Genomic DNA, 12,355 nt, shown 5'->3' on the forward strand with positions numbered 1-12,355 from the left:
TAAGTAAGGCAGTATGGCAAAGATGCATGTACAGATTTTGGTCCTAAGGGAGAGGGCAAGAGAGTAATGGCATAAAAGCTCTGAATTTCTGTATTGTTGCCATTAGCTCTGCAGTGTTACTCATTAGCCTAATCAGTAACCTTGCAGTTTTGTAAAATAGGATTCATGGTACTGTGTTGGTTTCAGTTCTCATAGCTCTTTGGTTCCTCACAGGGAGAGTCCATGGGAATTCAACATCCAAAAAGCCAGTAGCACAGCCTGACAGTGATGATGCTGTGCATAGTTGAATGTTGATTGGTTAAAAAGATGGCTTGGCTTGACCAGGTAATGCTGAAATAAAGACATATGAAACATCAAAGACCGAAAAAAGCACTGATGGTTAAAAAGGACAGTTACAGCAGTTTCAAATTGCTACAAAGAAGTCGTTTTTTCTTTTTTTGTGTGTACGCGTTTTCATACTTTGGCTCGGTCGCGAGAACAAAGTACTAAAAAAAATCCACATTTCTTTTAACATTGTACAGTCTCCCAGTGACAGCATGTGAATACGTGTGCACAGCACCTACAGACTACCAATGCAGGACCATGCTGGGACCTTAAGCCATGTGCAATCCTTTTGAAATGAATCACACTTTTATAAGAAGGGTATTTAGCCCCATAGGTTAAATACAATTCATTTTTCTAATTGAGTTCATTGCACTGTTCAGCTCTGACAATTTGCTACATGGTGTCTCTGCTCTAAAATTAAATGAGGACCCCAGAAATCTTTCTCTTTGTGCTTTGTGTTTTAATTTGAAATCATCGGGCTGACAGCATGGGCCCAGTCCACCTTATGTGACCTAACAAAGCAGGTGAAAGACACTGAGTGCAGTGCCATGGGCACAAATTACCTTACTTTATGGCAGTCATAGGTAATTCAACATCACTAATACTTAACAGCTTTTCCATTTTTCTTCCCCGAAGACAATTTTTTTTGACAGTTATGGGGTCTGCTCTGTACTTCTGGAACTGCATCCATTTCTCACACAGAGTATTTACTAAGTTTCTTTGTCCTCATGCTGAAAGAGTGTCGCGTGAAGACGACCGGAGTAATGAAAAATGGCAAACAGTGATATATCTAATAGAAGGAATTAAATTGAGCTTTGTTAAATGGAATATCCTTTTTACTGCACTAAATCTCAGGAGATCTGTTTCACAAACCATCCGTGTAAGCCATGACATTATAGCTGATGTGAGTTGCACGATTTGTAAGTTAAAACTCTTCAATTACCTCTTGCTACCTATTACTCCTTTCAGTATTACCTCTCTGCAGACACCTAACATCCAACATGATTGAAAGTAATGAAATTTAAACAGTAATGAAATTTTTGCAGTGACACCTAGAGCTGGGCGATATATCGAGTTTTTAAAAAATATCGATATATTTTTATACGAGATATAAGATCTGACAATATCCTTTATATCGATATAGTCTATGTTACGTTATAATTATACTTGCGGAGCCGCAAGTTTGCCTCTCTTTCGTCCACTTCCGTCTTTACGCAACGTTACTCGGCCTCGCCTCTCCTTCACTGAACACAACTCCCCCTCCTCCCCCATCGCTTCACCTGCAGGAAGCGACAAGATGGACACGGCAAATCTCCGTTAACGAGTTACTGCGCATCGCCCGTGCGTGGGGCTGGACGGCGTCAATGTGTTAGCTAGCTAACCACGCTAACGAGCTAACCACGCTAACGCCATGCAGCCCAGAGGTGCTGCACGGACTAAAATCCTTTCATTTTCTCAAAAGTTGACAGCGCGCCTAATGTATGAATTCTGGGTGTGCTTGATGGCCGCGAACCGATTTTATGCGGAACACGGCACTCAGCAATCTGTCAAAAATGTTTTAGTACGACTTTGGTAAGCTACGGAGCTGCACCGCTTGATGGATTGTCGGAGGATTACGGCTGAGCCTCGCGGAGTGATACGTACTGTGCTTCAACGTAATATTACCCTACTGTGTATAAGGACCATAAATGGCACCTGTTAAGAGACGTGGTTGCGAAGCGGATTTCAAACTCCAGGCTGTCAGTCACGCAGTACAAGTTGGGAACAGAGCAGCTGTGAAACTGTCTTTGTTATTGTGCTCAGCGTCTTTTAGTTTACATTTTGACTGCACAATTGTGAGCTTTTTGTTATGCACAAAAACAACATTGTTTTCTTTTATTTATGGAGCATTATTATTTAATAAATGCTCATAATTTATTTTTGAGTAAATTTTATGTACATCTGCTCTATGTTAATAAAAGTGCCTGTGTGACATCTGGGACACAGCTTTGACTAAGAACTCTCTTCTTGTTCTTACTTTATGGCTTTAAAAAAATATATCGAGATATATATCTTATATCGCCATCCAGCTAAAAAATATCGAGATATGAATTTTGGGTCATATCGCCCAGCCCTAGTGACACCTTTGCCCTTGCACAAATAATCTTAGACTTCATAAGTAAAGTCAGTTTTATTTAAATACCCCTATACTGAATAAATGTGCCCAGTCTGTAAGGCACACGATACCCTTTATGGCCCCTTCTCATAACCCTTCCTCATTGAAGAGGGAGTAATGAGTGTGCTCAGACCTCAAACTCACTGAAAAACAAACTTGGTATTTAAAGTGGTGCTGTTGAACTTTTTAAAAAAAATAAATAAAAAAATGATGTAGGCCCCATTACATCAAAAAGATTTGTAGTCATTCTTTAAATAACTCCACTTTTATGAAAGATATCTTAAAAATTGACTCTTATTAGATTAGGGAGCACCTTTTCCACTCTAAGGGCTCATGAGTTAAAATTGTACAGTTTTATTAGGCCACAGGAGAGATCATGCTGAAAGAGTCGGTGTTACTGAAGTCCTAATACTTTTATGGAAGTGTGAATTTGTGAAAATAACCTGCAAACAGCCACTTGAGTCAAAGATGTCTGAATTTCTTGCATTTGTCTATGCAAGTAAACCCAAGCTTTAAGGTTTCTGACATTTACCATTTGATGAGTTAAAGTCGGTGAGTGTGGGAAGACCGTTAACATAAGTGATGTTGGCTGGCTTTAGTGCCCAGTGGTATTGATGGCAGTAGTTTATTGTGTAGTGGAGAAACATTAGAACAACGACCTCCAGCTCTTCAAACTCATGTCTCATATTTGCAAACGTAAGTAACTCTACCATCCGGGATTTTACAATGTGCTTCAAAATGCATAATTTCATTTCAGTTTACTGCTGATTTTCTGTCATGACCAGCTTCTCTGTGAACACCAGATTTATGGTTCTTCGGTCTATGATAATGCAGTGGATCTGGCAGTATACTTAATCACCTGTGGGAGCTTACTGTTTTAGGACTCAGAAGTCAAAGCATTTGATTAATCGCCTCTTCTGATATTCTTAATGTGTACACACTGATGTACACAACTAGCCACCTTCTATTGCCCCTGTTCTTCTTTTTGAAGGCTCCTACCACTATAGTGTGTGTGTTGTATGCTTTTCTCTAAGGCCGTACCAGGAAATACTTTGTGCCAAGTTGTGTGGTTTGCTAATCAAAACTCGTATCTTATCTTTAAGCCAGTGCTCAGAGCTGGTTCCAGTTCTTTTAGTGAATGTTTTGTTTCTTATTGATGTTTTCCATATTTTCTATTTGACCTCCTGTGGTACATACATTTATTAACACAGGTTGGAACTCTGCGGTTCTGCGGCAGCACCGAGTTCTCCGGTGGCCTGTGGGCCGGAGTGGAACTGGACAAACCAGAGGGAAAGAACGATGGCTCGGTAGCAGGTGTTCAGTATTTCAACTGTCGAAACAAACATGGTAGGTCGCGCCCGGTGCTTGAAAGCAAAAACAATGACACACAACTGCTCCCTTATTTAGATTAGAAACTTGGATTACCAACTGTTTAGGCTCTAAAAGTGTAGCTTTTATGTTTTGAGCCCATATTAAATAGTGTAATAGTACAAAGCAAACTTGAATGATCAAACAAGACTTTTTTTATGTGTTCTCCTGCATTCAGACATGAGCAGCAACACACTGACTGCAGTTCACATAATAGCATAATCGTTTCCTGGACCTTTTAAATTGTCTGGTCAGTTTTTCAGTGGCGTCTGATCTAACCATAGGAAATAAGATTTGACCTTTTGGCCAAATGTCAGTAAATTCATTCTGTTTTCAGCACTTAAAATGTGTCCTGGCACAGAAAATCTCTTTCATGCTGCCCTTTTATGTATTATCCTCATTCTGTGTCTCGTCAGTGATGATATTCTTACTTGGTTATGCTTAGAGCCTTTTCTACTTTTATAGGAATTTTTGCTCCACTGTCCAAGATAAGCAAACCTTTGGAAAGACATAAAACCAGCACTACAAAGAAGTCTACACCCGTGCGCCCCCCTCGTCGCATCGACCTGTCTCGGATTACTTCCAAGATTAACACAGGTGAGAAACAAGCGATAAAGTGTTACTGCTAAATTCAGATAATCAATGTTGGGTCTGCAGTGCGCTTGATCTTGTTTATACAACCTTCTAATTTGTAGATAGAAGTCACAGGAGTTGAATGACGTGTCTGTTGAGCGAGCTTTGGTTTGTTTGTATGTCGTTCTATGGTTATATGGTTTTGTTCCTACGACTGAAGTTGTGCTCAGGTCCTGACAGACCTCCTTAAACACTGCGACAAAGACAGTGATGGTAGCGTTGTTTTTGAAATTAAGTCTTACCTCAGGATTTCTGCCATAAAATACTCTAATAAAAAAGGCTTAAATTGATCAAAACCTGAACTACAAAGATGGGGAGTCTGACTAGCTGGGTGAGCCCTGGGGCAGGTGTGTGTGTGTGTGTGTGTGTGTGTGTGTGTGTGTGTGTGTGTGTGTGTGTGTGTGTGTGTGTGTGTGTGAATGTTTATTAGAGCAGGTGAAAAAGGTTTTACAAGGGCAGGCATTTCCTCATGCCACAGGTACTAATCTACAGTCCCCTGGATACTTTATTTCATATTAAAAAAAATCAACAGAACAGTGCTAACTTCATAAAAAACAAATATTTTCAAATGACAGCATTAGTCATTTACACAGTTCCAAATACATTATTACTGAAGCCACTGACATTTCGGAACCCTCTTACTTTAGGGGGTTTAGGACAGTTGAAACTGACTTCATTGCTACTCCATTGTTTCACTAAATGAAATGCACAATGTGTGATTTTGGTGATTATAATCCTTCTCTGTTATATGACTAATATCATAAACATTTAAAAGTAAAATATATTTGCAAATGGGAGTTTTAATTTTTCGAAACGTAGAGGTAATAACATTCAGCAGCAGCATAATATTGCTGCTGCATTGACACTAAGCATTTATTTATTGGCAGATTTTGATCTATTAAAGACTGAAGGCAAAAACTAAATTGAATTCAATAAAGGTGAAAGACTGAGGGTAGTCAAAAAAAAAACTGCAATCAAGTCCAACAGCTCAGAGTGAAGTTTGGTTATTATAGTGTAGTTTCAGATGATGGTGTCCCTTTGTTGTGGGACCAGATGATTGCTGGTTCGTAGATGGAGCCCCTGGTTTAAATGATCCAAAAATCGAAGAAGTGGCGTTTCTGTAAAGAGAAAAAAACAGGTGAGCTTTAATGTTAGTTGTATTCATGGGTTGATTAGTCAGTTAAAGTATTTGAACATTATAGTTTTCATCACTTAAGAAAAGTCAGAGCAGAGTAGTAATAAAGAGGCACTGTCAAGTTGTCATAGTTGCCTCCATTAATATTTTCTTGCCAAAAAAGAAAAGCAATCCATATGTTTATTGGCTTTGCTTCTGTTTAGTCAAATATTTACTTGTTGTTTTGTAGATTTTGTAGTGACACACTCATTCAACATCCAAAATTGATGCCCCTACTGACGTGAGCACCTTTTAGCCTACTGTGGGAGAACTAACTCACCCCACAGTGTTCAGATGATGCCATCAGCTGCAGATATCACTTCAGCCTCTCTTTTGTGCTAAAAAATAGTCCTTCTCAACGTTCCTACCTGGTATGAGCCATGCCACTACATGGATGGATTTATTGCATCTGTGCTTTCATAGTAATCTTATTAATCTTAATCTGAATAGCTTGAAAAATGGATTCGGAACCAGTGCCAAAGGATAAGGCAAAAATTGCTGACTGCTGACATAACTTGGTGCTCTCAGTCTTCGGATGGTTCCTTACCGTTGACATTTGCAGTAAATGCGCTACACCATTGTAAAAGCTGTGTCTTGGTATGGTTTTTGGGTTTTGCTACTCATGCGGCTTATAGCTGTATTGTTGTGGGTGGTGTAATACTCAGAGGTTTTGAAGGCCACTTGAACTGGACGTGATTGGAATTGCAGACCTGAGAGGCCTTTAGAATTCGGTGATTGATAGTCCAATTAAGCAGGATTTAATAACTATGGCATAGACAGGCTGGATAGGCTGGCAGCCATTCATCACAAAGTGCATGTGAGTGTTTTGTGTACCATGCAAGGCATGTGAGGCCATGTGTGTCTACAGCTTCATACAGCCCAGAGAACTAGACTAATTTATGACCACACACTTAGTTTTCAGGGCTTTGTCGAGCCACCTGTGTTACTGTCCCATTGGATCTGCAGTGCAGGCTGCTGGCTCGTGTTTATCTATAGATTGAACGGGTCTTTGTGGAACTGCCTTGTCTCGCTAACCTGGGGAGACAGACACGGCAGAATGCCAGGCTGGCCCCTCTTGGAGTGTGTCAACTGTAACTCAGGCCTCAAAGGGTGGTGAGAACATAGACAACTGCACAAAGCCACCTCCGCTTAATTCATAAAGCCTCAGTCTGTGCTGCAGTCTGCTACTTGAAGTGAATGCCACTATGTGTATGTGGAAGGGATAGATAGCTCTATCTACCAGGAGGTCCCTGCAAGCTAAAGGTCAAGTGACAAGAAATGTTTGGTATTCTGAGTTGGAATGTAGGCTCTTCTCTGCAGTTCAGAGGAAAGACACAAACTCTGTCTCTGAAGGGAGCATTTCCCAGCTCCCCCTAAATGTTAACTGAAATGGCAATCAATAAATACCAGGTTGATTTGAGATTTTTCTAATGACTTTTCAAAGAGCAATGTAAAACTTAAACACGGGCGTCCTGTTGGTGACTAGAAAGAAAAATGAGACAGTTTTATGTACCTGTTGAATCCTCATTAGAAATTAAATGTGTTTATGCACAGATGTTGGTTGATATTGTCTATTATAAACAAAGTCCCTCATGTTGGTAATATCCATACAGTCAGTTTTTAGTTTTAAAAGCCTGGAATTAGACTGTCAAGCCCCTGCCTTCGATTACTCCCTCATCCACAGTACACTGGATCCCTACTGTATGGCTCCTTATGCTCACAGGGGGGGTCGTCCCAAGTGGCTCATTTGAGCTGGGTTTGGCTGGGCTCAGGGGGGAAGGCCTGACCACCAGCCGGTCACCAACAAGCGCACCCTCCAGGTCTGACTCCCTGCTGGGGCTGGGGTGTGTTTCCCCTGCCCAAAGTGTCTAGTTGCCTTTTTTTTCTCCTGCATGCATGTTTATTCCTTCTGGAATCCCTAGACGAGGTTTTTCAGGTGTATCCAACTGGAAAGAGACCCCTGGACACACACAAGGACACACTAGAGGGATCATGTCTCTCAGCTGACTTAGGAATATGTTTGCATTCCCCTATCAGAGCTGAGGGTCTGGATGGGGAGGTCTGGAAATCTCTCCTTAGGCTGCCACTGTGACCCAGGCCTTGATAAGCAATAGAAAATGGATATGTGGACGGAGAGCGGTGTATTCATTATGATGATATTTTCTCAGACGGATACCACACCATAAAAATAACAAAGTGTTGAATAAAGAGCAGATATATTTAAAGTCAGCAAACGATATAAGAGGCTTAAAATTACAGTTTGTTGCTAAAAGGTTGTTAAAACACAATTACACGTACTTCTGCAGGAAATGCTGTTTTTCTGTGTTGAATCGGTCTAAGATTCCTTTTGAAGTTCTTTGGTGTTCACTGTCATTTAGGCCTTTGTGTGCACACAAGTGCTTGTCTCAGCATGTTTGTCTGTTTTTTGTTTGTTTAAAAAAAAATAATTTGATTGTGTGTTGCAGTAAATGAAAAGTCAGCTTCAGTATTCATGTATCATTTATACTCTGCAATGTCATGCTGTCCCGTATTTGCATTTCTTCACTTCCCTCCGCGTGCCTTATCTTTTCAGTGTAGCATTTTTGGCTCTGCCTTTAACGCAGTGCTGCACTGTGTGTCTTCATAGACTCCTCATTTAAAATTCTCCTCATTTAAAATGCTCCTTATTTCCTGTAATTTGTTAGACTTCATAAACTGCCCTTCTAGGGCTCAAATCAACAAAACCAAATCTTGGTCGACTGAAATCTTACCTACTCTTCAACCACTTGATTTACCATCGGTGAGGGTGGGTGAGGAAAAGTTCACGCTTGACTTTTTGGTTATTTGTTTGAACAAAGTGCAGTCACACTAGCAACCAGCAAACTAATTGACAGCTGGTGTCAGTTTGTTTGGAGCGGACTCAGAGTACACGTTCAGTTCATTTAAACACTAATTAAGCAAGTTTTGGCAAGTTCACAGTTTCAACATCGCTGCCTTTTTTTTTTTTTTTTTTCTTCTCCCTTTTGCGACGGTAGATTATTCGCCCTGCTGCCAGAGGTAATGTGGGCTATTGATGCACCACTTTTCTCCACATGGCAGTAACACTGGCAGCCGAAAATGAGAATTTGGTTGGATAAGAGCATATCAACCGGTCGATCTTGAGACTACAACCCCGTGTGTTTTGCACAGGGTTTGCACAAATTGACCCGACATTTGTCCATTTGGAGGGCTGCTTTACATGCAAAGAGCTCCGACTTTGTTGACAAAGTTCCACCTATGTTGTTTTCAGTATAAGTGCTTTTTTTGGCAATCAGGTTGCTGAGGCACGCCCTTAAACGGATACAGTGTGACACCAGTGCAGATTATTCAGTCAGATTGATGGGTTCCTTAGTTCAGCCAATTTAACCTGTCTGACTAGACAATCTTACTACAATTTCCAGCTGTCAATATGGCTTTTATTTACCAACCTTGCTATCTGATGAATAATGCTCTTGTGTCTCTTTTGTGTGTGTGTGGGTTGAAAGGTTTGTCTCCTTCTGTTAAAAACACACCTGATAATCAAAAAAGTGCATCTGGTCCTCATCAAGACACAGAGGGCGACACCTCAATCGTAAAGACAGGTACTGGAGTTATAGCTGAGCTGGCTTTAATGCACTTCCTATCTGAGAATGTAGTGTGGGGATGTATTTGAGCTTTAGCAGAAGCTGGGGGAATTGTTCAAATCCCGCTTCCTCATCTGTGTCTGTACACCTTAATACTTGAATCCAGCATCCTAATCCATCTGTGTCAGTGTCTCTTTAAACAAAGTACTGCCCATGTGAATTAAAGCGATGCTTTTAATAAACAATTGTGTATAATGCATAAGCAAGTGCTGCATAAATTCCTCCATACAGTGTTCTCTGTGCATGAAGCATGCACACAGAAATGACAGAAACAACAACTGTCTTTTCTTTTTCTTTTCTTTTTCTCTTTTTAAAATCAGTGCTGAGACAAACTACCCAAGGCTGACAATTGAAAACAAGTTTTGGGAAAGGCTGACAAGTTTCTCTCACATTTCTTTCCAGGTTTCAATTACTTTGTAGCTGAATCTTCCCTTCTTAAAGCATTCTGGCACTGATTTAATCAATTAGCTTCCAAGAGTTAATGAACTAATGGCCTGTGAAGGTCTGTGAAAGTTAAAAGCTTAATGAGGTCCAGCGTCCAAATAGCTTCTTAAGAGCGAAATCCGGCATCCTCGTCTTCCATGTCATTCCCCAGTGTTGGGCGGGGATTAGCATGTTGCCCTTTAGTTGGAGCTTGGTAATGGTACATGCAACTGCAGAAGACTGAGCTCATTTGATGTGTGCTACCTTAGATTGATGTGACGCAGCTGCTTAGTTTTTAGGCAAAAAAAAATAAAAAAATAAAGTGGTAATTGCCAAGATCCTGCTGCTGTAGGCACTGTCACACTTGAAAGAATAAAATGGAAAATGAATAATAGACTGAGCTTCATTATCTCAGTGGCATTAGAGTTACTGATATAGGTCCAAATGGAGGGATGGTGGATTCATTATTAAGAGGAGAAGCAGGCATTTGGTGCCGTGTGATTTTTAGATAAAGTGGATAATAATGTAGACAGCTAATGTCCCAGCTAAGCCTAGATGCAACAGTTGATAAGCCATTTTGATATATCAGTAGCGTGTGTGTGGCAGTATGGCTGTCTTGGTGTGAATTAATTATTAATGTGAGCTATTGAGTTTGCTTTGGCCATTTCATTAGATTTTTTTTGAGGGGTTCCTTCTCTTATTTTCTTGTTTCTGCATTGCACCCACAGGCGTCCTCTCCCGCTCTCTCTCCTCTTCGTCGTCTTCCCTGGACTCTAGACAGGGACCGGGCGCTCGACCCCGTCCGCTGCCCAGGCAACGGCTTCCTGCCAGGCAACGAAGGGAGCGTGTTTCCCCGAGTCCCAGAATAACACCTTCACCAGCCCTCCGCTCTTCTGCTGGCACCACTGCAGGTCTAATAATCTCATAGTACTGTATTTCATGATTTCCCATCATTAAGCAGAATCAGCCGCGTGAAATTGAGAGAAATGATGATCAAAGCTAACAAATGGTTTTCCTCTTCCTCGCAGGTTTTCGAAGCCGAACCCCCTCAGGTAGCAGCTCCCTGTGTGATGGCTCTGAGGTGCGCCTCGGGGAGAGGGTGCTGGTGGTCGGTCAGAGAACTGGTGTGGTCCAGTTCTACGGAAAAACCAACTTTGCTCCAGGTCGAACACATTTTCTCAAACACATGTGCTCTACATAAAAGATGGGTTTAGTTTGTATTTTGTGAGATCGCAGTTCAGCAAAATTATTAAAGGTAGATATCATTTAATACAACATTCATTGTTCGTCTTCTAAATTATAAACCTGTTAGCGTCATAATAAATGATAAAGCAGAGCATGATTTACAATGTGGCTAATTTGTAAGTGACAAGTCGCTGAGCATACAGTGTCCTTAGTTTCTCAGTCCAACCCATCCCTGGATGGAGGCTTCAAAGCAGGACTAACCAGTGGATGATGTTATGATGAGGCTATTAGTCAGCGTTTGATGCTGGCATTTATCACATCAGCTGCAAAGCACATTAATCACATTCTGATATTATTAAGAAAAATGTCTTTCTCAGCTTATTAACTCATCAGCTTTATTCACAAATTGTAAGATGTAAATTAGTGTGAACAATGATCAATATTCTCAATCAATGTTCCTGTGGTGCGAAATACCTTCGCTGTGTCAAAGGTGACTGGCATGGCCAGGATGCGCGCAAGATGTTGTGTGGTGACACTGCCACGACGCATTAGCTGACGCATTTTATAGAAGCCAAGTCCGCCTGTTTAGGTGGAGAGGTTGAGATGCTCGCTTTGGATTTTGGATTTAAATATAATGTCAAGGTTTTTATTTATTTATTTGTTTTTTTAAACAATTGGCTTTATTTGACATGGGTCAAATGCAAAACATCACTGCAGTGACTCCAAAGGATGCCTTATTGAAAATAAAAGCTAATTAGAAAATGCAAAACTACAATAACTTGGGTGTATTGGATATAGACAGGACAGTTGATAAAAGTCTCATTATTGTGGAATTTCCTTAAAAAAGTACCTTAAGTCAGTGGCAGTGGTATTGTGCTTTATGTTGTGCAGCTTTTCTTTTCTTTCAGGCGACAACAGTAAACATTGCTACACTGGAACCCATGTATATGAATGAATTATAGCATACTGAGGAAAACGTGTGCTTGGAATTAAATAATGGAATTAAGTAGAAAAAACTTTTTGGGTTTCCTTTGATACTCTTAAATCAGTGTTAGCGATGCGTTGTTATCTCACTGCACTGAGCGCTGCGCTTCCATACTAAAAACAACAGCAGCTGCTGGATACTTCACAGCAGGTTGACTTATTTTTAGAATTCTGGCTATACCTTCATCTGGCACTTGCGAGGTGTCTTAAGGCCCTCGTAAAGAGAAAGGAGAAACACTGTCTGAACTTTCTGGCTCACATTGAGGAGTTGCATCATTTTACAGGACAGTGATTGAATGTTTAAGAGCTAAAAAGTTATTTATTTAGGAGCTGCCTGAGATGGAAGTGAAATATCGCCTCTGCCGAATGTCCTAATTTAGGGCAAACTCTCCTATTTAGAGTTTTCCAATATATTGTTCCCAAATGGTGTACTGTGAGCTAGGTGTAGTGATTTTGTCAGTTAAATAT

The 12,355-nt window shown here is 40.6% G+C and overlaps 1 protein-coding gene across 3 annotated transcripts in view; it reads left to right on the top strand.

Moving 5' to 3' along the window:
* Positions 1–12,355, top strand: part of LOC146646501 (CAP-Gly domain-containing linker protein 4) — a 44,213-nt gene that overhangs the window by 24,781 nt on the left and 7,077 nt on the right. For 2 of the 3 annotated variants that reach the window (XM_085390915.1, XM_085390914.1), the window contains exons 8-12: positions 3,691–3,826; positions 4,313–4,444; positions 9,158–9,253; positions 10,447–10,629; positions 10,747–10,881. In XM_085390915.1, coding sequence (XP_085247041.1) covers positions 3,691–3,826; positions 4,313–4,444; positions 9,158–9,253; positions 10,447–10,629; positions 10,747–10,881 — 682 coding nt within the window. The remainder of the gene's footprint in view (positions 1–3,690; positions 3,827–4,312; positions 4,445–9,157; positions 9,254–10,446; positions 10,630–10,746; positions 10,882–12,355) is intronic. The other variant, XM_085390916.1, reaches the window with a different exon arrangement.

The sequence above is a fragment of the Rhamphochromis longiceps genome, linkage group LG19, assembly GCF_057381845.1.
Source record: "Rhamphochromis longiceps isolate RC_006_pf linkage group LG19, R_longiceps_female_GT1.1, whole genome shotgun sequence".
Lineage (NCBI taxonomy): Eukaryota > Metazoa > Chordata > Actinopteri > Cichliformes > Cichlidae > Rhamphochromis > Rhamphochromis longiceps.